At 41.3% G+C, this 23,956-nt stretch overlaps 2 protein-coding genes and 1 pseudogene across 3 annotated transcripts in view; 2 read left to right on the top strand and 1 right to left on the bottom strand.

Moving 5' to 3' along the window:
- LOC115138475 (KATNB1-like protein 1) overlaps positions 1-2,959 on the top strand; it is a 66,467-nt gene extending 63,508 nt beyond the window's left edge. For both annotated transcript variants that reach the window (XM_065025691.1, XM_029675349.1), the window contains exons 2-10: positions 419-545; positions 702-739; positions 1,230-1,497; positions 1,623-1,738; positions 1,829-1,879; positions 1,967-2,062; positions 2,143-2,241; positions 2,351-2,444; positions 2,543-2,959. In XM_065025691.1, the coding sequence (XP_064881763.1) occupies positions 426-545; positions 702-739; positions 1,230-1,497; positions 1,623-1,738; positions 1,829-1,879; positions 1,967-2,062; positions 2,143-2,241; positions 2,351-2,444; positions 2,543-2,575 (915 nt within the window). In that variant the 5' untranslated portion in view covers positions 419-425 and the 3' untranslated portion in view covers positions 2,576-2,959. The remainder of the gene's footprint in view (positions 1-418; positions 546-701; positions 740-1,229; positions 1,498-1,622; positions 1,739-1,828; positions 1,880-1,966; positions 2,063-2,142; positions 2,242-2,350; positions 2,445-2,542) is intronic.
- A 1,428-nt stretch (positions 2,960-4,387) lies between these two features.
- Positions 4,388-13,857, top strand: LOC115138795 (fibrinogen-like protein 1-like protein; annotated as a pseudogene).
- On the bottom strand, positions 12,640-15,919 carry LOC115138472 (muscarinic acetylcholine receptor M5-like). Its single transcript, XM_029675346.2, has one exon. The coding sequence runs from the start codon at positions 15,833-15,835 to the stop codon at positions 14,252-14,254; it is 1,584 nt and encodes a 527-aa protein (XP_029531206.1). The 5' UTR covers positions 15,836-15,919; the 3' UTR covers positions 12,640-14,251.
- Positions 15,920-23,956: the final 8,037 nt, after the last annotated feature.

Below are 23,956 nucleotides of genomic sequence, written 5' to 3'. Positions count from 1 at the left end.
GAAATGTGCAACATAACCAAAAGTGGCACTAAACATAGCTAGCTAAACTTGCTCTCCTTTTCTGGCTACGTCATTATTAAAAAATAACAAACAACGTGCCCGCGAGGAATTGTGGGTAAAACAGGTTTACCCAGCTGCATGGTGTAGCTAGATATGTAATTACACATTCTTTCCCTATGCAAACATAGGCCCAAAGAAAAACCTGGGAATAATTTTGCCCCTTAATGTATCTCTGACTTTTTTACGTGTATGTTCAGTGTGATGCAATTCAGGTTCTCGCTAGGCTATCAACCCTTCAAACAGTTGTTCTTATACAAACAGCTGTACATTCTCTTTCTGGATATTCCCATTACAGAGCTTTGTGTTTGTGTGAGGAGTTTTGATGTATATTGATTGCAATGTGTACTTTACCCTCCAGGATATTGATGATGGACTCGGACGAGCCAGAGGAGCATGATAGTGAAGAGGGAGAATATCAAAGCCTTGAAGAGCAGGACATGGTCCAGTACAGAGTATGCTACTCTCATCCAAAGTACACCAAGGAGGTAAGTTTTGGCAGGGAGGGGTTATGATTCTTCTCAATTGCAGTCTATTCAATTACTGTAACAACACATTATAGACATTATACAACTGTATCAGCAATGTTTGGTAACACCTCCATACAATTAACAAATATTTTGTAATATGTCTTTACCTTTTAGTTAGATTTCTGTAAAAAGGAAGACGTTAAGAAGAAGAGGTAGGTTTTTGCCATTTCAAAAGTACGGGTTTAAAGGGGCAATCTGCCATTGCTACATTCATCTTTGTATGTATAAATTAATGATACCTATGGATTCTTCAAGAATATAACTTTTTTTTGCCTCATGAGCTTAGTTCAACTATTTTATCCCATCAGAACCAAATATAAGCTTGTCTTACTCCAATGTTTGTAAACAAAGAAAATGTAACAAACACTATATAGCCTCAAAACATGGTTATAACTATAATTTTGATATCATGAAAGGTCAGTCATTGCATCCGTAGCTCTATGAATTGGAGAGTGGTTACATTTATCCAGCCCCATCCTGCTTTTTACCAAAACAGGGGCGGGGGTATTGTTCAACTGCTGATTGCCACTAATGAAATCTTCAACTGGAACAACGTACACACCTTTTTTCATTGTTTCATATAATTTATGATTGAGTGTAGTATTTCTGAGTATTCAGCCATATTTATGTTTCATACTGTAGATGTCCGGCAAGTCGTTCAGGGAACAACCCTGGGAGACAGAAGCGGGTTGTGTCGTGTAAGAGGAAGACCCACCATCTCAATATCTGTCGAAGGAAGCAGCCAGCCACATGGAAAACTTGTGATGTGGCCAACAAGGAGAACGAAATGGCCTGTGTGCAGGACATGGAAGAGATATTCTATATGGACCCTTGGGAGTTTCCACACACTGCCCCCCATCCTAACAAGACTGATGAGGCTGGTTCAAAAAACAGTGACTACTTCATAGAGGTGTGAAATATCAGTAGTGTATTATATTTGTCTAATGGGTGGGTTGTCTCATTATATTATCATCGTGATATGCTTGTTTTCACAAATATTTGAATGTATTCCACCACCGCTCTGCTGTTTTTCAGTTATCAAAAGACCACAACACAATGACAGAGGTGCTCTTTGGAAGAAATCTGAGACTGAGTGTAGCTTTGACCCTGTGGCAAAGAAATGTTGGAGAACTGCTTACATATTTTTTAAGGTAAGGTAGAACTTGTCAAGATTGAAATATCTAAGGCTTTATTGACACAAAGTTGTGATTCTATAATAGCACAGCTCTTTTCTCCCTCAGGATCCAAGACACTGGTGTGTTTGTTGATTTTCTTCCAGTGATAACAAAAAGGTACATTTCTCATTTTATTTTTAGGGGTAAAAAGCAATGATTACAGTTGAAGTTTCATGACATTTATTTTCTATCTTTCACCGATAGCCTTGATGGTGAGTCAGAGTCACCCAGCGTTTCCATTGGCTGTTGTGTTGACCTTTTCCCCCTAGTGAAAAAGGTCCTCACTACTCCATATGAAGAGTGAGTACCACCGTTAATGACACACTTTTCATGACAAATTCTTGAAAATCCAACTAAACTAATCCCATGTGGTCTTGCAGGCACCTGGTAGCTGGTTTACGATTGGTACAGTCAGTATTAAGACATTGGTGGCCAGAGCTCTCAGCAAGTGGAGGAACTGACACGCAATCTATGGATGGGTATGTTTACTTAACATGCTGACTGGAAGCTATGGATATGTGTATTCTTTGTGGTGCAGGCATGTCCCATGTGTAACTAAAACCTCTCTGCTTTTAATGATCATTGCAGAAATATCCAAGTGTTCAAACAGCAGCTAAAGGAGTTTTGGAACCAGGAGCCTCATTTGAGTTCAGTTCCAGGAAGTGCAGGTGAAATAGCAAAGGTGGGTTCTAATTTACGGTACATGGTCATTTGAATATATCTAAGACAAGTGCAAATAGTGTTAGTGAAATTTCTGTCATCTTCGTTCTTGTTTTCTAGGTTATAGACTATTACCTGTTACAATTGCCCTGATCGCAATGGTGGCCCATGCCAAGCTCCCGTCTAGTCCTGATGACATGTCGTTGGAGAGTTGGAAACCACATAAGAACACAATAGACTTGTGACACAATGATCTGCACTACTTGACTTTTGATGTGTGCAAAAGCATTACCAAATTAATTTGAGGGCTCCTAAACAGTGCCCAAAGAGTGCCTGCTGTAGAGTGCCAGAGAGCATAGAATTTTAATTACAATTTGAGATGACCAACTCTTGTCCACAACTGCTAACATGACTTAACCTCACTAAATTTCAATGGTTTGAAATTAATCCAAAGGATGAAAGTGTGTGCAATTGATTGGTTACAGTAGAGAACCAATTGAAGTTGTGTTGGATGAATTAAAATGGTACTTGAAATTATTTTATTGTAAATTCATTTTTATTTTATAAATGAAAATGCCAGTAAGGTTATGTGACACCTTTGTGTTCAGCCAGGCAGTGGTGTTTCAGAGTGGAATGGTTGGCTGTTGGTTGATGGAGTCGGAGAGAAAGGATAGCGAGAGGGGGTACACTGAGTGGTGAGAGAGAAGAGGTGAGTCTCAGTGGGAGCATGTGTTGGTCAGTGCCGACAGCTCCAGAGTGTCTGCCAGCCGGGCAGCAGTACAGCACAATTAGTTATTAGCAACCACCACTGCCCCAAAAGCAAAGCTGAAGTTTTCATGTATTTTTAGTCAGGCTATACTGAAATACTCAAGCCCTAGTTAGAGCCGATAACTAGGACTGAGAGTATAACTACATTTTTATTTGTCAGGTCACATGGTTAGGAAAGATTACTTCCCCTATTCATAAGGTACTTGTATGTGTTGTCTTAGTGCAGAGGTCCTCCAAAATAATGAAGAAATGTGTTTCAATTGTGAGAGCAAAATTGCAAGATTACGTTATAATACTTGTATTGCATCAAATGGTTGTTTTATTCAACATAATAGAGTATTCTTAACTATTGTGTGTTCTGCTGAGGATGAGCCTCTGGGAGATCAAACTGACACGAGATTTACCATGTCTTTTGGGTGATAAAACCTAAAGAGCGTTCCAGAGCATGAGTTAATGTTTCTGTTCTATACCGTACCAGGGAGAGATGGTTCCAGTTTGGAGTCGGAGGGCCAGACACTGGTCTATACAATGATAACTGTTGGAAAGCCATTTGGATAATGTATTTAAGGTAATTTGTAATACTGATTTCAAGGTCATTTGTAATATTGATAATTATGATATTTGTGATTTGGAAGAAGGAGAGGGCATTGCCTTTGACTAAGTCTATTTTCCTATGACCATATGGGTACAATCATTTTTCTTTATGGAGTTCTTAAGAGTAAAGATTTTAATTTGATTTTGTTATTTTAATTTTTGTTTAATTTTTTTGACCAGTAGTAGTGTTTTTGTTTTTACCCATTACCCCTCTCATGGAGAGTAATGTGTTAAAAATGAGGAGGGTACAGTCCTCTGAAGTTTTGGATTGAAGTTTGCACACCTTGAGTGATGTGTATGGAGTGATATGTGAAGGAGTGTATTGTTGTGTTGTTTGTTCTGTTCCCAATGGGTTATAGGTCTAACGTCCTGATCCTGTGGCTCTGCGATGAAGTTGACAGTGTGATAGGGAGTATAAGCCAATTTGAAAGAATAGTTTCAATAGAATGTGTTGTTATTCTCTTTGACTTATGTTTAGACATTTGTATTAAGAATAATTGGTAAAAGTAATCATTTATCATATAGTTAATGAACGGAACAAAACTGTTGTTCTGATCTGTCCTCTCGAGGCTATCATGAAAAGTGACATCAGACGGTATCTTAATGCATGGAAGAGATAATTGGACCGAACAGTGTGTGTACATCAAACACCCCTCTAACTGGCTGAAGAAGAGTGACAAAGGCTTTGAATACGGCCCTGTCCGCACCACTTCTACCGAGAGAAAGTCCAAGCCAGCAACCGGTGTACAGCATCCGATCTCAGCGATCAACTGCTTTTCTCTCATGTCTTTTCTCAGGAGTGTGAGAGGAGTCCACATGGAGTGAGCATGGGGAGGGATCTGTTCTAAACTTCTCTTGTGTTGCTGGTATACTGGTTGACGAATGGACAAGACATAATGGGTGGTAAAGGTGATGGCGGCTCAGGTGAGACATTGAAATTGGGTCATTATCACGGCCATTCACTTTGAACTGTAAAGCTATCTGAAGAAGACGAAAAGGACGCCAGAAGAATCAGTGCCTGAAGGAGGGGGTTTGTCAACTGTGCCCAAAATTGTTTTAGACTTTTGGGGTATCAGGTTGATTGTAGAGGTCTACAATACATGAAATTATAGTAATTTAGATTAAGAATGCATTGAGATACTGATCTGTATTGTAATCGTGATACAAAAATGTAATAGAATTATGGGATAATTATACTGGATGTTAATATAAATGTACATTCTGCCAATGTTGATGTGTGTTAAATTGATTTTTTTTTACTTTGAGTGTTAGGACCAATTTGAATCACTGAGCAATGTCATTCAAGATTTTGGTTGGATAATTAATTGGGTTTTTAATTATGATTTGGAAACTGAATGATTTTTAAAACGGAAGGATTGATTTGAGTTTAGTATGTTAATAATTATATAAGTGAAGCCATGAATGTATTAGGGATTGATTGTTTTGATTGTTGTTATGAACTAAAGATGTTGACACTATTCTAAGCATGCCCTGGTGAATGGAGAGGGTGAACTCTGATCTGGAGAGTGAAACTGATCCTAATCTATTTGCTCTATTGGCATTGCCTTATAAATAGTGAAATCATGATGCTTGTCTTGGGTCATGTTCATTAGGCACCAATGGAATACATTTTACTTTAGCCAGGAGTCACTACCTGGATTTGTCCAACAAGATATGCTAATTTTAGTTTCTGGGATGGAAATAGTTATTTCCACCATGCTGATCCATTGGAGTGTGATAGATAACTAAAGATGATTTTATTCAACTCCATTGTTGCATGCACTGCATTATGTATTAAACATGTGCTTTTCACTGTCTATGAAGATATAGCTTTGAATCTGAATTTGAAAATGTGTTGGTGGTTGAAATAGGAGACCGTGCTGAGTTTCTTGGAAGGAGGCTGAGCCAGTGCTACAGCAGCCGGTCATGTGCAGGAACCCATGCAATGAGTTATTGCTTTTATGCTTCTTGGTTTATGTAGAATACACTGTATATACATTTTTGACGTGAATGAATGTTCTTAAATTTTGTAATTTTCTTTTAAGTTGAGAGGACTCTTGAAATGGGGGAATGTGAGAGCAAAATTGCAAGATTACGTTATAATACTTTTATTGCATCAAATGGTTATTTCATTCAACAGAATAGAGTATTCTTAACAGTTGTATGTGTGTTCTACTGAGGATGAGCCTCTGGGAGATCAAACTGACAGGAGATTTACCATGTCTTTTGGGTGATAAAACCTAAAGAGCATTCCAGGGCTTGGATTAATGTTTCTGTTCTATACCGTGCCAGAGAGAGATGGTTCCAGTTTTGAGTCGCAGGGCGAGACACTGGTCTGTACAATAAAAACTGTTGACACAGCAGATACATTCTGCTATGTATTATAGGTATCTTTCATACAAATCTTAACCTTTGGCCCCAAGGTTGAAAGGGGTGTATCTTGGCTATAAAATACATTTTTTTACTTTTGTCTCGGGGCTCTCAAGGAATCATCAGAGACGGTGATTCGTCTACCAGCCATCGCTATTTCAAAGCTCTCCCTAATAAAGGTTCAGTTTAAGTATAACTCTTGATTTGTGTGATACGTTTGTCTCTTCTCATTTGATAATACAGAAATTAACCACCACACAATTTACTGTATATTTAATCATCATGAAGATAAGTTGCTTAGGCCTTCTCATTATGGTGCTTTGTTTAGGCCTTATCATTATGGTGCTTTGTTTAGGCCTTATCCTTATGGTGCTTTGTTTAGGCCTTATCCTTATGGTGCTTTGTTTAGGCCTTATCATTATGGTGCTTTGTTTAGGACTTATTTAGGACTCAGCCCAGTCAAAACTGTTCGCTGCTCTGGCCCCCCAATGGTGGAACAAACTCCCTCACGACGCCAGGACAGCGGAGTCACCTGAAACCCCACCTCTTTAAGGAATACCTAGGATAGGATAAAGTAATCCCTCTCACCCCCCTTAAAAGATTTAGATGCACTACTGTTCCACTGGATGTCATAAGGTGAATGCACCAATTTGTAAGTCGCTCTGGATAAGAGCGTCTGCTAAATGACTTAAATGTAAATGTTATCATTATGGTGCTTTGTTTAGGCCTTATCATTATGGTGCTTTGTTTAGGCCTTATCATTATGGTGCTTTGTTTAGGCCTTATCATTATGGTGCTTTGTTTAGGACTTATCATTATGGTGCTTTGTTTAGGACTTATCATTATGGTGCTTTGTTTAGGCCTTATTATTATGGTGCTTTGTTTAGGACTTATCATTATGGGGCTTTGTTTAGGACTTATCATTATGGTGCTTTGTTTAGGACTTATCATTATGGTGCTTTGTTTAGGCCTTATCATTGTGGTGCTTTGTTTAGGCCTTATCATTATGGTGCTTTGTTTAGGACTTATCATTATGGTGCTTTGTTTAGGACTTATCATTATGGTGCTTTGTTTAGGCCTTATCATTATGGTGCTTTGTTTAGGCCTTATCATTATTGTGCTTTGTTTAGGACTTATCATTATGGACTTATCATTATGGTGCTTTGTTTAGGCCTTATCATTATGGTGCTTTGTTTAGGACTTATCATTATGGTGCTTTGTTTAGGACTTATCATTATGGTGCTTTGTTTAGGCCTTATCATTGTGGTGCTTTGTTTAGGCCTTATCATTATGGTGCTTTGTTTAGGACTTATCATTATGGTGCTTTGTTTAGGACTTATCATTATGGTGCTTTGTTTAGGCCTTATCATTATGGTGCTTTGTTTAGGCCTTATCATTATTGTGCTTTGTTTAGGACTTATCATTATGGACTTATCATTATGGTGCTTTGTTTAGGCCTTATCATTATGGTGCTTTGTTTAGGACATCATTATGGTGCTTTGTTTAGGACTTATCATTATGGTGCTTTGTTTAGGACTTATCCTTATGGTGCTTTGTTTAGGACTTATCCTTATGGTGCTTTGTTTAGGACTTATCATTATGGTGCTTTGTTTAGGACTTATCATTATGGTGCTTTGTTTAGGCCTTATCATTATGGTGCTTTGTTTAGGCCTTATCATTATGGTACTTTGTTTAGGACTTATCATTATGGTGCTTTGTTTAGGACTTATCCTTATGGTGCTTTGTTTAGGACTTATCAATATTGTGCTTCGTTTAGGACTTTATAGTTGAAGATCATCTATCTTTGTAATTCGTTTTTAAAATCACAAATAGCTTTAAAATACCTCTTTGCATAACAAGGTGAAACAGGAGGTGTGTGGATGGAGAAACAAATTTACGGTATGTGTGTGATTGATAGTCAATTTTAAAAGATGTTTTGTTTGTTGTTCCACTTGATCAACTAAAACAAACTGACATTGCAACACCAAGCCAAGGTTGCAATCTCTACTTCCCAAGAGTGGAGGAAGTGTTTGGAAGGTGAGATATGAATCCCACTTGACACAGATAAGTGAAGGCTGGCTTTAACCCTTGGTGTTTCCTATTGTGACATGAAGGAAGTTGTGACTGGCCTGTAGAGGCTGTGTGGAAAGGACTGCACCTCCGTGGACTCTGGGTCTATGGTTGGCAGCCTGATTAGCCTTGTTTGCTCTCTCTCTCTCTACCCTTCTCTCTCTGTTTAGTGCTATCAAAGTACAGTTTACTGTATGTTTGACAGCTTATAGTCACAGAGCTCAGCACACACAGACAGTGGTGCAGTAACAGTGAAGGTAACAGTTTAGTAAGTTTCATTGTTACTAAAGTAGGATTTCTAGTCATTGTATGCAGTGGACTGTTGTGCTATGAACTGTGACAGGAGTAGAATTACACTTTTTTGTCCATGTATGAAAATGGATAATTATCTCTCGAATGGGTGTAGTAAAATAGTTTGAGAAATGAAGCATTGCCACTCGGTGAATCCACATGTCTGTTCACCATGAAGGAACATCCAGTTAGAAGCGTTTTGGGACATGGACAGTGGCATTAGCAGCAGCACTGGTGATAAGTCTGATGGGAGTACACACTGAATCCCTGCTAGCTGAAAGGACACATCTGAAGAGCACAAGGTGGTCCTCAACCAGGGAATTCATGGTATGGACATTCATGTAATGTCATTACTAACAAAATGTAGAGATGGATTCTACAGTAAAACGTGTGGCTGTATCTGTAGCAGACTTGGGTTCAAATATGTGTATTTGATTATTTAATGTTTAAATACTTCTGTGTATTTGAACATTTTCAAATAATGTGGCCTAAATCAACTACAGCTATTGGAAGTATTTGAATGTACTTGTAATGTGTCTGTGTGTAGCTGGTGTAGATGAGTCAGACGCAGGATAGCAGATATGAGTAATGTACGCAATTTAACTGAACAATAATCACAATGCACGTCAAATAATCCAAGGCCACAATAACGGACCGCAATACAATAAACAATCACTCACAAACAAACATGAGGGACAGAGGGTTAAATAATTAACAAGTAATTGGGGGATTGAAACCAGGTGTATAAGACAAGGACAAAACAAATGGAAAATGAAAAGTGGATCGGCGATGGCTAGAAGGCCGGTGACGACGATCGCCGAACGCCGCCCGAACAAGGAGAGGGACTGACTTCGGCGGAAGTCGTGACAGTACTTTCAAAAATGTTCTATTAAAAAGCCTAATATTTGAAAATATTTTCAAGTACTTACTTCCAAATACATTATTTCAAATACCGAACAGACCTGGGTTTAAATGCATGGGAGTATTTATGTGTAAAATGTGTAGAATATTATTTAAATTATTCACAGCTGTAATGGAAGTATTGACACTGGGTTGTGAAGACTTACGCAATCAAGACATCTTTGTTATGTTATTGTTAATTAATTTAGAACATTTTCTCTAACTTTCTTTCACTTTGAATATGTGGAGCAGGTTTTGTAGATCTATAGGGAAAATAATTCCATCCTTTAATTGTCCATCCTTTAATCTTTCTTATTTAGATTTACCTTAAAGGCAGCAACATGTGAAGACTGTGAAAGGGGTAAATAGACTTTCACTAGGCACTGTATAGCATTTTGCAACAAAAAAAAACATTAATACACATCTTAAATCTATGAATAAAGCATCTGAACAGTACTATTTCAAGAAGGCAATCATAAGCAATCATTTCTGATGAAAAAACACCCATATGAAAAATGTGTGTATATAGTGTTTTGGAACGGTGTATTTCCAAATACATTCCTACACTACTTGTGTTTAAAAATAATAATCAAAATACTTACTTCCAAATACCTTAAATAGTCTGATCTGTAGCTGTCATGTATCATTTGAGGGGGATTTCATTTGGGCTTTAAATGGTATTGATTGAGAAGGGCTTTACTTCTCTGATGATGTAGAATGAGAAGCCCTACTGTATGTGTGGGCTATATGTGGTCATTTTAAGTCTCATATCTTTCCTGATAGACAAACAAGTTTGTTTTGAGTCTCCATTATTCTGGAGGTAGTTCAAATGCCAAAGTCTAGACCGAATGACTTATTGACCCTTCAGCATCATCCTTTCTATACACTTGTTCCACGTTTCACATTTCTAATCTGCTAATAAGAGCATTAGTGTATCGTTGTGACACACTTTTGTCAGCTGAGAAATGATGTTAGAGCATCAATGTTTGATGAACACGTTGAAATCCCATGTGTGTTGGAACTGCCAATATCCATGAGGATTAGTCCATCGCTGAAAAGACAGGGAGTGGCAGGTTCAATGGATACTTTGGGATTTTGTCAATGAAGCCCCTTATCTACTTCCTCAGAGTCAGATGAACTGGTGGATACAATTTTTATGTCTCTGAGTCTTCATCCTGTATGACGAAAGTTAGAGGTAGTTTCCCGTGCCAATGCTAATTAGGATTAGCTCAATGTCTGGAAGTCTATGGTATCTACTAGCATGCTAGCAGTTGCCATAGACTTCCAGTCATTGCGCCAACACTAGTTAGCAACTTCCTTCAAACTGCATGCAGAGACATACAAATCCACCAGTTCATCTGAGTCTGGGGAAGTAGATAAAGGGCTTAATTTCCAAAATCCTGAAGTATCCCTTTAATCATCATCATAGTACCTTGAATAGGTGTAAGTAATGCTTAGAAAAAGCAATCCAGATTATCTGCTTTGATTTACTCAGCTTGACCTCATGTTACCCATCAACTCTTTGTGTGATCTAACTACTGTGGGTGTTAATTCAGTTTGTTGCTATTTCACCCTGCAGAGTACCCCAGATACTGTTATGAGATGTTGATGGATTCAGGGGTTCAGGCCAGAGATGGAGTGTACCTGATTCAGCCTGGTGATTACTCCACCCTGGCCTACTGCGCCATTCAAGAGGGTAGTTGGACCGTAGTACAGCACATCAAGGTTAACAGCAGCGTGGACTTCAACCGCACCTGTGTCGAATACAAGCAGTGTTCCTGACTGGTGACCACTGGCTGGGGAATGAACTCCTCCACCACCTCTCCCAAGGGCCTGGACGCTACAAGCTATGTGTCAAGCTAGTGAACAAAGATTGCCATCACCAAGATGCGCAAGTATGTCCTTTTATGGTGGAGGAAGAGCGGTTTGGGCTCAGGCTGCATCTTGGTCTGTTCCAGGGCTCTGCCTTAGACACTCTCACCTAAGACACAGAGAACTACCTGCATGACAACCAGAGGTTTACCACCATGGACCGAGACAACAACTACTTCCAGAACTGTGCCGAACTGAAGTTTTGGGGTGTGGCGGGAGGGGGCTGGAGGTACGACGCCTGCGCTGGAGCCAACCTAAACCGCAGGAACGTCATCTACTGGCAGAAGGACTGCAACAAGGAGCACCCGTGTAAGTACGCCTGGAGGATGGTAAAACCCTCGGACACAGTGATGGTGGTCCGCACTGGGGACTGTACGAAGGATGAACTGTGAGTGTTGTCTGGAGATTAGGTTGATCAATACCATAGATGTCACGCCCTGATCTGTTTCCTTGTGCTTGTCTCCACCCCACTCCAGGTGTCGCCCGTCTTCCCCATTATCCCCTGTGTATGTATACCTGTGTTTTCTGTCTGCCTGTTGCCAGTTCGTCTTGTTTGTTCAAGCCTACCAGAGGTTTGTCTCAGCTCCTGTTTTTTCATAGTCTCTCTTTTTCTCGTCCTCCTGGTTTTTGACCATTGCCTGTCCTGACCCTGTACCTGACCACTGCCTGTCTCTGACCCTGAGCCTGCCTTCCGTCCTGTACCTGACCACTGCCTGTCTCTGACCCTGAGCCTGCCTGCCGTCCTGTACCTGACCACTGCCTGTCTCTGACCCTGAGCCTGCCTGCCGTCCTGTACCTGACCACTGCCTGTCTCTGACCCTGAGCCTGCCTGCCGTCCTGTACCTGACCACTGCCTGTCTCTGACCCTGAGCCTGCCTGCCGTCCTGTACCTGACCACTGCCTGTCTCTGACCCTGAGCCTGCCTGCCGTCCTGTACCTGACCACTGCCTGTCTCTGACCCTGAGCCTGCCTGCCGTCCTGTACCTGACCACTGCCTGTCTCTGACCCTGAGCCTGCCTGCCGTCCTGTACCTGACCACTGCCTGTCTCTGACCCTGAGCCTGCCTGCCGTCCTGTACCTGACCACTGCCTGTCTCTGACCCTGAGCCTGCCTGCCGTCCTGTACCTGACCACTGCCTGTCTCTGACCCTGAGCCTGCCTGCCGTCCTGTACCTTGGCCTCTGCTCTGGATTATCGACCGCTGCCTGCCTCGACCTGTCGTTTGCCTGCCCCTGTGGTTACAATAAACATTGTTACTTCACACAGTCTGCACTTGGGTCTTACCTCGATTCCTGATAATATGTGGTTGTACTTATGCAGTGGTTCTCAAAACATTGTTTACATAATAGAGACAATAGTTCAACACTTTTAATTCAGAAATACACAGAGACCAAAATACTGTAATATACTTGTCACACATTTTTTTAAGTAATAAAAGAATCTATCATTATTTTGGGGATTTCATACACGTAAGTCTCCTCCTCGACCTTCCCCCCCAAAATTGCAAGTGCAGTTTTCTTGTAGTCTAAATGATCAACGATACCAAACATTTTGTGGTCATGATATCATAGCTTATTACACGTGTAATACAACATTTGCAGTATTTTTACTCACTCACCCAATATCACTGAATGAATAACCTATGTATGTGTTGGTTGTTGGTAGAAAAACCAATATGTACTGAATCAAACAAGATTATATACAGTGAGTTTACAGTAGATTTTCTTATGATCAATTGCAAGAAGTACTCAGCGATGTCATTATTTTATTTTTTTAAATGTTATTTCTATCAATGGGTAGATAAGAATGATAAAGTCCAATACAGAATGACCAAAACAAAGGCCTGTATCCTGAGGACAGATGGACGTAAAACAGATTGTTATGAATACATGACACAGAACAGTGCATGAATCAAACCCTGCTCTCCCCCTGAATGTAAATGTGTAGAGAGCTGTCACTGTGCTAAGTGACTTATAGTGACCCTGGGCTGATGAAATCACTCCCTGATAGGATTTCATCCTTGGGTCTTAACCGCCAAACAAAGAAGTACCCACTATAATTGATTAAAGGCTAATTCTTATCTGAACTTGATGACGTCACAATGACTTGGGTGCAGTGAGATCAGAACAACAAAAACAAACCTGAACACCAAAAAAGTATATATACCACCATCCAAAAGGGCACTCGGCGAGTGGGAGGGCAAAGGGGCAGGTGGCACGGCACAGGTTGACCCCTATCTGTGCACTTGCCTGGTTAGGTGTATACTTTATGCGGAAGTGTCCAGTGAACTATAGAATAAAATCACGTTTTATGAAATGTATGTGCACTTTAAAGCTGCTGAGTCGATAATAAAAGTAATAGTTATTTGGAAGAATTTGATACTGAAACCTCAGCATTTACTTTCATCAAATCTCTTCCCCTGTGTTTCTGTGCTGTATGGTTTCATTTGGACTGTATGTGTTTGTGCTTGTGGAAAGATTGGCTGTTGAAGGTTTTATTGTTTGTATCTGACTAAAGTGAATGCCACATGTGAACAAGGCTTTGATGAGTGTACAATCGTTTGTTGTCCAGCTCGCACGACAAAAACTGTGATAGCCCTTAAAGCAAACACAATGTAGTCTAACATAATACCTCTAAAACAATCAGAGCATGTTAAAAAAAATAAAAAAAACATCTCTCACTTTTTTGTGCATGTCGGGTTATGTTTTTATATTTTCATATTCAATGATGTATTGGTGTACAGTGTCAACATTTTCGGCAAAGCACTTTTGTATTTCTTGTGAGCAGTAAGAAAAGTACTGATTAAAGAACAATACCACGAACAAACTAGTCTTGTCTCTAACCTTTGTACATTTGACACACTCTACCTGTAGGCATAATTCAAGTACCAAACAGAAATATATCCATGTGTATCTGAGTCATATGGTCTTCATACTTGTTCCTCTGGAAGGACAGAGTGAATGGCTCAAGTTAGTTTGCTGCTCACTACAGGGTTTTGCCCGTACCAGTAGAGTTTCTCTTCCACTCTCTTCTTCTTCCACTGACAAAGCAGCAGCATGCGAAAGGTCTTCTGAAAGGTCTTGTTGCAGAGCGCGTAGCACATGGGGTTGACTGTGCTGTTGACATAGCAGAGCCAGTAGCCCAGGTGCCAGAGAGACACAGGGATACAGTCAGAACAGAAGGTGGAGATGAGCACCATGATGTTGTATGGTGTCCATGTCAGGATAAAGGCCAGCAAGATGGCACTGAGAGTCTGAGCAGCCTTCCTCTCCTTGATCAGCACCATCCTCTTCCTCTTGGTCAGCTGGATCTTCAGAGTTGCATCTATTGGCTTGCATGAAGTGGTGGAGGGTGGGGCACTCATGGAGTCTGCTGAGGAGAAAGATGATGGGACCATGTTGGTGTCCCCAGTCTTGCTCTGCTGGGCACCGCTGGTAGTGTCTTTGGGAACTGGTTTAAACTTGTAGGACACACACTTCTTGCTCTTATGGGAGTTGGTCTTGGGAGGCTTGTGGAAGAAGTTGTCCTCGTAACTGCTGAGCTGCTCATTCTCACAGCCCTCTGCACCCGTGCTCGGCCCACATGACTGGATCCGGTAGGTGGGCTGGAAGACACCCGGGGACACGGGCTGCTCCTCGTCCTCCGAGGAGGCATAGCTGTTGAAGGTGGTCAGCTGGTCGCTCTTGGACCACTCATCGTTGGTGGCAGCGGCTGATTTGGCTGCGTGGCTCCTGTTGGAGGAGGACCAGGAGGCCTGGGTTCTGTCCCGGGAGGCAGAGCTGAGCTGGTTGCAGTTGAAGCAGGATCTGATTATGGTTTTCTGGGGCTTGGTGGTACCAGCGTCTGTGGAACTGTTGATGCCCTGGAGCTCAGCGAGGTCCTTGGTGCGACGCTCCGTCTCCTTGTAGATCCGACAGTAAAGGATGGTCATGATTGACACAGGGATGTAAAACGCAGCAATGGCTGTCCCAAATGTTATCACTGGCTCAGAGAAAAACTGGATCTGACACTGCCTCTCAGGGACTGTCCTTTTCCCCACAAAATACTGCCAACACAGTATGGGAGGGGCCCACAGGATGAGGGACACCAGCCAGGCCATGCCTATCATGACCCCAGCCCGTTTGGGGGTGCGCTTGGCTCTATAGGTCAGAGGTCGGGTGATAGAGAAGTACCGGTCAAAACTGATGACCAGCAGGTTCATCACTGACGCATTACTGGCCACATAGTCCAAAGCCAACCAGAGGTCACAGGCAATACTCCCCAGCGCCCAGTATCCCATCAGTATGTAGGAGGTGTAGAGGTTCATAGAGAACACACCTATAATGAGGTCAGCTACAGCCAAACTCAGTAGGTAGTAGTTGTTGACTGTCTTCAGCTGGCTGTTTACCTTAAATGACAGCATCACTAGGATGTTGCCCACTATCGTAATCAGGCTCACGATGGCCGACACAGTTGCTATGGTTATGACCTCCCATAGACTGTGTGTGGCAAGGTGGATGTCGGTCGCATTGCCATTTATAGATGAGTTCTTTATTCCTTCACCTTCCATGTTGTTTCTCTCAAGTTGTCCTTATTGTGGTATCAGTGGTATGACTATGAGAGAGTAGTCTGTCGGGTGCACCATCTTGAGTAGGATATCCTGAAAAGAAGAAATAATAAAGTGAGTTAATAAAATAACAAATGCAGTTTATAGGTGATCTCCTGATGTAAACTCAAAACTCCATGTAAATGTACAAAGAGTTGTGCCACAAGAGCCACCAGCCACTAGATGGCAGTAATAATCAACAATCATCAGCTAGTGAGTTAGTGGGTAGGACACCAATGTTTACACTGGCCAAAGATGGGGACCATGCACCTTGAAAAACCACTCAGTAAGACTGTTTAGGACCTCAATATAATTAACATGTGATAATAGCACCTATGTGTAGTATGCATGTTTGTGCTGTGTCATATAAAAGTGTATGATTACTGCCAAAAAAAAGCTCATGTAGAACAATGTCACATATGAATGCATGTCTGAACATGTTAGGGCCATTAGGTCATATAAGCACTCACGCATCCTTTGCTCTAGTTATTGTTAATTCATTTAGTATATATGCATAGGTGGCTGTATTGAGGTCTATTACAGACAGTTTGTTACAGTACAGAGGTACATCAGCAGACAACAAGGCTTAACAGATGAGCACATGATTCATTTTAAGCAGTCTAGCCGAACAGCTGTGACATTTGAAATCCGGGTCATTCAAAAATGAGTCCTTTGCTCATTAATATCAGCAAGCATGTTTGTTGTCTGTATTAAATGGATTTAGATGTCACAGTATTGTCTCGGTGGCTCTCTGTAACCAGGGAGATGAAGGGGTCGCTTCTGGATGACAAAGACTGATTTCAGTGGAGCTAGAGGAAATATGCTTGAGTTTTGAGGGATCAATCAACTAGCAGACAAAAGGAGCTGTCATTTCTGTCCCTAGAGCTTGTTAGAATTGTCTAGTGAGATGTAGGTTGTAGCAGGTGTTTGCTCTGCCTCCTGGCTGAGTTCACCCAGCTGAAAGAAGAGCAGCATCCCAGTTCTTAGGTCACTTGGCTTAGAACTCAATGTGTACCGACGGGGATTGATAAAGCACAAATTAACCTGGACCTTTGCAGTTCCTCCACACACCTTTATGTGAGATTAATCCACCTCAGATCACTATGGGGATGCTTGGGGTGCTAAATCCCAAACTTTGGCATATGTCTTTGTTTCAATGTTTCCGTACTGTTATCCTGGCTTCAGTCTCTTCACTATACTTCTGACTGGGTTGACTGGGTTTTTAAACGTCATCGATGTCATGGCTTGTGATTAAGTAGATTGAAACTGTGCAACAAACAGGCAGACTACCTGAATTGTCCATTAGTTATTTAGCACTTCTTCTTAGGGATAGCTCCCTTTTTTTAAATTTTCGCCTAAAATGACATACACAAATCTAACTGCCTGTAGCCCAGGCCCTGAAGCAAGGATATGCATGTTCCTGGTACCATTTGAAAGGAAACACTTTGAAGTTTGTGAATGCAGGAGAATATAACACAATAGATCTGGTAGAAGAAAACATAAAAGAAAAAAACAACCTTTTTTTCTACCACCATCTTTGAAATGCAACAGAAAGGTCCCACATCTAGCCAACACTCTGGTTGTTCCGATTGTGTCCACAAGATGGCAGCAGTGTATGTGCAAAGTTTCAGACAGATAACTTGAAGTATGAGCAAACTACATGACATTTAGCGTGAAGTCGCCCAAGTTAATTTGGGCAAGTCATGAAGGAGACATTTACATTCACATTACATTTTTCTGTAAGAATATCGTCAAATCTGTATACTTGGACTTTGATTTAGCTTTTTCAATATTAGTTCAACATTTGCAAAACACCCAGTTTTCATAACTTTATAACTCTCCATATTCTTATCATTTTTGTCCAAAAGAAAAAGGCTTGCTGTCGCACAAGGTTAGCAGCTACATTTTGTGATACTCCCGTAAAGCCCAGCTCATTGGCTATCTAGCTAGCTTTGGTTGACCCCGATTGGTGCTTTTTTGATAAAGTTACAGTCGATCAAGTGAAGACCGCCCGCGTCATCGGCGTGCTATGAAGGTGTTGCTCTCTGACCAAATTTGGTGTCCTATAGGATATACTACACTCCTAATGATATAGTGAAGTGTGGTTCCATTCTAGGATCTCTGAGGAATAAATACGAACGTGATTTGACTGGTTGAAATCATGTTTAGGGTTAGATTTTCACAGATTCCTTTCTTTGCAAATTGAACAAGTGGAAATACAAAATTGATCGTGCATGCTATATGGACCTTTTTAGCATATGAAAAATTATTTGACCTAACAAAACGACACCATGTTATCCCTGGGACCCTTTGGACAATAAATCAGAGCAAGATTTCAGAATGTAAGTACACATTTCACCTTCAGAGGTGAATTTATCAAACCTATTGCGGTGAAAAAAAGTGTTTTGTTGTTAGGAGCGCTCCTCAAACAATAGCATGGCACTTTTTCGCAGTAATAGTTACTGTAAAGTGGACAGTGCAGTTACATTAACAACAAATTCAGTTTCAGCCGATATAAGACACTTATATGTACCGACATTTGTTCTTTCTCTAAAATCTGCGATTGTGACACAAGGCGCTGCATGATTTACAACTTTCCCATTGACGGGACGCCTATCTCTATGATGAACACTTTTTCTCCAAAGTCACCTACAGATTCTGACGTGTATGTTATAATGCCTCAATGGGAATTGAACATGCAACCTTGGGACTGGTTCCAGCCAATTGGGTTATAACAGTGTCCTAAATCTAGCCCTGGAGACAGGCACTTCAAGAACTCGTTTCAACATTCTGCCTATTTCTTCCTGCCAGGTTATTTAGTTTAATGATGAACTCAGGCATTTGTCAATGTAATAGCCCCCTTAGAGTCTGTGGGAATGAAATAGTGATTGGAGTGATTGCTATCATTTTTTCTGCCCTGTGTTTCTCGGTCACATGAAAGCAATGTTTTTTTTCCTATCATTTCTATTTTTTTCTGAACAACACTACAGGTAGGAAAAGAAAACCACAGCTCTAATGCTGGTGAGATGAAAGAATGGTATGGTTAAAAGAAATGTGAGCAACATATAGTGTGTTATATTTGATGTATAGGTTTGACTGTGTCTACGACCACGAACATACATCTAATGTGTGATACTGTGCATGAAAGTTGGTTGAAGCTTGAAGGTATCTGGATGGTAGCATTTGTAGCGTTTGCCATTGCCAACCTGTGCCTATGTTTGAAACCATGCTCCCACTAGCTAGCCTCGCAAGCCGCCTGATCTTGCCGAGCTGACATGGATGCTCGCTACATGGATATCACAGCGGTAATCAGTCGAAGCCCACTAGCACCTCTGTATAGTATTTCCGTGCTGCCATGAGCCTAAAGTACCCAATGTCCCACGTCATCTGGAGTGCTGCTGGAGAATATCCAACATAGGTAATGTTATTTCCTAGGGATGGGACAATAATCATATAATCGACAATTATGGACAATAACTGTGAACTAAAAATTGTAATCATCAATATTGTCTTATTATATACATTTTAGGAAGGGGGGTATTACACTTTATCTTCAAGTAGGCGGCAGGCAGGGTAGCCTAGCGGCAGGGTAGTCTAGTGGTTAGAGCGTTGGACTAGTAACCCGAAGGTTGCAAATTCAAACCCCTGAGCTGACAAGGTACAAATCTGCCGTTCTGCCCCTGAACAGGCAGTTAACCCACTGTTCCTAGGCCGTCATTGAAAATTTGAATTTGTTCTTAACTAGCTTGCCTAGTTAAATAAAGGTAAAAAATAAAAAGATGTAGTTTACTCAACAGCAGTTTGTCATTTTTACATAAAGTTGGCAGTGTTGGGGAGTAGTTGAACTCAGGGGCGCAACCTTCACTGGGGACGGGGGGACATGTCCCCCACACACATTCTGAAATTGCATTTTTGCCCCCCCCAGTTTTATCATTGGAATGTGATACAAAACAAGGCAACAGTGTTCTCTAGGAAAATGTGGACGCCTCCGAGCGGTCGGGTAGGCTGTTTGGAGTGTTTATCTCCCCCACTTCTAAAACCAAATTTGCACCCCTGTTTGAACTACTACTCAACTAACTTAACTACATTTTGCAGTAGCTTGGTGGTAGTTGAACTAAATTCAAATCTTGGTGGCTAATTTCCAGTAGTTAATTACTTTATTGCCATGTAGTGGTGTAGCTAACTACAGGAACTACACACAAAAAATATGGCAAGAAGTAGGCAATCATTTCCTTAATTGTTTTCGGCATGAGACCTTCCTAATCCTCACTAGAAACATTGTTTTAATGTTTAATAGGCTAAATTAAACATTCTGTTAACATCTGATTCCAGTGTGAGCTGTTGCTATTTGTTATCTATGATATTTCAGATTTAGATATGATTTTTGGTAAACTACATTTTCAGAGTAGCTTCCCCAATGCTGAAAGTTGGTAATCATCTTACGAGCAGAACTGCATGGTAGGGAGGAGAAGCTTTTTAGCAAAAGTTCCAAACGGTCATAATCATACGGTTCTGGGACAGGGGTGTCACTAAAGCTGTGTCGTAAATGCTGTAGCTAATTTTCAAAGCTAAAATAAAAATCTACAAAAATCTACATAATCGTCCTATTATTTTCCAATGTCCATTTTATTGAGAGGGGGTGAAGGTGGCATCACAGATGCTGAGTTTAGGGCATCCGCCCTACAGTACTTAAGATATTTAAGATCAATGGTATCACTCAGTGATAGACACCTGCTTGGTCGATCCCTTCTCAAAACATCTGCATTATGAGATTTCTGTCCCAAAATGAACGAAACACACTATTCATATGGTCTTCAAATACATTTTGAGTCCTGCTGTAAGTTGTAACAATGGAAACATTTACAGTACATGTGTGCAATATCTTGCTGAACTTGCTGTCCCAGTTTTAGATTGGCTCAATAAAACTATTATGATAGACTACCACCTCCTCCTTTTCTGATCCTGGATATCAGAAGACCTCATCTGTTATCATCTCAGCATTGGTAGATGAATCTATAGTCTCTGTCAGTTCACCTACCAATAGTATTTTGACCCTATCGTGACCTATAATAATAATATATGCCATTTAGCAGACACTTTTACCAAAAGTCATGCATGCATATATTTTATGTGCAGGTGGTCCTGGGAATTTAACCCATTATCCTGGCGTTGCAAGCACCATGCTCTACCAACTAAATTACAGTGACCTACCCTTCTAAGTAACTTCTCCACTCATTGGTATTCTGTTGGCACACTGTGGTAGCCTGAGGCCCACACAAATAACATTCCACTCACCACAGGGAGGCTCAGCGAACCCTTGGATCGCCCTTCAGCTTGTTACTGTGACATTTTATCACTCACACAATCGACATCACAGCACTGGAGAGCCCAGGTAGCACTTGGCATCGGTTTTTTCTCTCTCTGCACTGTCCTTTTAGATTCTGAACTAAACTCTCTTCTTCTCTCTCCCTTTCTGTATTTTTTTCTTCAATCTATCGGTCTCTCACGCCGACGCTCTCATTCGCCATGAACTGCTTGCCCCGAAGAAATCTATTTTTTATTTGATCATGAGGAAAAATGGCAGACGTAATCAAGTTCAAAGTAACCTTACTGGCCTCCCTCGACAAGGGTACTCTAGGTTGGCACCTCTGTCCATTTTTTACGCCTGACGAATGGGAATATGTGTGCTTGAGGAGTACGCCCTCGTGTAGTAGACTGAGGGTCTCCAGCAAGAGCTTGTTCTCCTCTTGCAGTAAAAAGGGCTGGAGAGGTAGGCCAGGCCACTCTCTCAGTCAGCTAGTTCCATGCCAGGAAGTGGATGAATTAATTATGACTAGTATGCACGGACACTTGAGTGACGAGGCGTTCTTGAGATCAGTCTCTGACTCAAAAATGACTCTCATGCTTAAATATACACACACACACTCAGGCAAAAATGCATGCACGTATACAGGTACACACAAACACACAAACACACAGCACGAGACACTAAATAGTAGGGCCAAAGAAAGCCATTGTTCCATTCCACAAATACTTTGTAAGCAATTGAGGAGGAGGTGTAGCCAGAGAGAGGCTTTGAACAAAGCAAGAACTCACAACTTCCATTTCTCCCCCAAAATGGTGCAAAACATAAGTCATAATGGTCAGACTAACACCAGCAGTGAGTTCAAAGCTTGGGGACTTCAGCAGCTTGCCAGCTCAATGGACCTACACTAAATCCGTAATTGTAGGGGAAAAAATCTTAACGCTACTGTATGCTCAGTAAGGCAAGCCCAAACATAGCTCCAGTTTTACTAAAAATAATTAATAAATAGTCTGTTTTAGCAATTTTGGGGGGATGTTTGGAGAACAGCAACAAGCGTGATGCACATGGGGGAATCGTCTGTTATCGTTGTCTTGTTCTGAGGTAAAAGCTTTTTAAATGGGGAAAGATGGGGTGGGAAGTAGACTAGTCTACTCTGACATTATGTCAGAGGCGGAAGTGAGATTTGAGCTATTTCTATTTCGATCTGACTATCTACAGTATATTTGTATCCTTTTAAATAATTTGGCTGCCTTCCGTATCGTTTCGTTTTGAGTGTTAGCTCAACTACACTCACCATAAAACCTGTAAGTTACATGGATTCTAAGGGCTGCATTCAATCCGTAGAGCGAAAGATAGGCATTATAGTGCAATCATAATTTAAAGGTAATTTTAGATTGACCTGACATATGCAGCGTTTTTGCCAATGCGGAACATAGCCTTTAAATCACGCTAGCTATGGTGCGGATCTTTGGCACTACAGATTGAATGCACGACTAAAGGCTCTATTCAAACAGATCCGCTTTAGCCGACATCCGCATAGTGGTTGTTTTGAAGGTGTCTGAGGTGGAACTGTGTTAGAGCTGTCAAGTCCAGAAGTGGCTCCTGGCATTATATCTAAAGTGAACATTGCATTGGCAGCAAGGAGTCGCATTACGAGAACTCCCATGCAGCATTGGTTACAAGTTCAAACACTGGAAGGGCACATGTAATGTACATGTCGATAAGGCTGATAGAAATCCTCATTATTTTGTTTAATGATTTTTTATTTGAGCCTAATTATTTCAATATTGCCTACACTTTCTCCTTCTGAACTTCTAACGTGAGTGGGATGGGTGTGCCTTAATGACAGTAATCAAGAGCAGCTGCTCATTGATTTGACAGTTCCAACGCAATTATACCTCCGACACCGCCTAAACATCAGCTATGCGGGTTTTGGCTATCGCCGGTTAACGCTTGATCTGATTCAATCTTGGCCTTCACCTCATTACATTGGTCAGGTGTGCGTGTGGTCAGGTGTGTATGAATGAACCAAATCTATGGCACATCTCAGAGGTCCATTCTAAAGGATGACAGGCTCATTACCTCTAGGTCCATTGGCAGTCAGCTACCAGCCCTCCCCTGCCATGGCTTCTCTGTCTACTAGTCTCCACATGCACTGGCACTGACCACTCCTCAGAGTCACGCTGAACCTTTCCCTGCACCCTACTGTGGCTGCATGACTCCAGCCCCGCACTGCAGTGCTACTCATGTGTGTGCTTGGGTAAAGCTAAGAGTGAATGAAGATGAGGATGTGTATGTGTGTTTGGATGTGTGTGTGTGTGTGTGTGTGTGTGTGTGTGTGTGTGTGTGTGTGTGTGTGTGTGTGTGTGTGTGTGTGTGTGTGTGTGTGTGTGTGTGTGTGTGTGTGTGTGTGTGTGTGTGTGTGTGTGTGTGTGTGTGTGTGTGTGTAAGAGAGAGAGAGAGAAAAAGCCAGAGTGTGTGCACGTGTTCTGTGTGCGTGCTCTGGAGAGCGGCCGAAGGCTTTTTGGCACAGTGTATCCCGCATAACTCTAGTCATTCCAGTGACCCATGCTTAAGATCCCAGCATATCTGGCATTCTAGAGGAGGACCTATGACAGGATTCTCCTGAGGCAGGGTGCAGTGTAGTAGGTAGAGAGGGGGATTATATGAGCAAAGAGACACATTTCAGGTGGGATGTTGCGACAGTCTTCTTGATTATTGACATTGACTTTTCTCAAGTAAAACCAGTCCTCTAAAGCTTTCCACATACACTCTTATAT

This window comes from Oncorhynchus nerka, linkage group LG12 (assembly GCF_034236695.1).
Source record: "Oncorhynchus nerka isolate Pitt River linkage group LG12, Oner_Uvic_2.0, whole genome shotgun sequence".
Taxonomy (NCBI): Eukaryota; Metazoa; Chordata; class Actinopteri; order Salmoniformes; family Salmonidae; genus Oncorhynchus; species Oncorhynchus nerka.
The sequence above is the reverse complement of the archived record's forward strand: the minus strand, read 5'-3'. Positions and strand labels throughout refer to the sequence as shown.

Coding starts and splice junctions, on each gene's coding strand:
- LOC115138472 (XM_029675346.2), bottom strand. CDS start 15,835: ATGGAAGGTGAAGGAATAAAGAACTCATCTATAAATGGCAATGCGACC.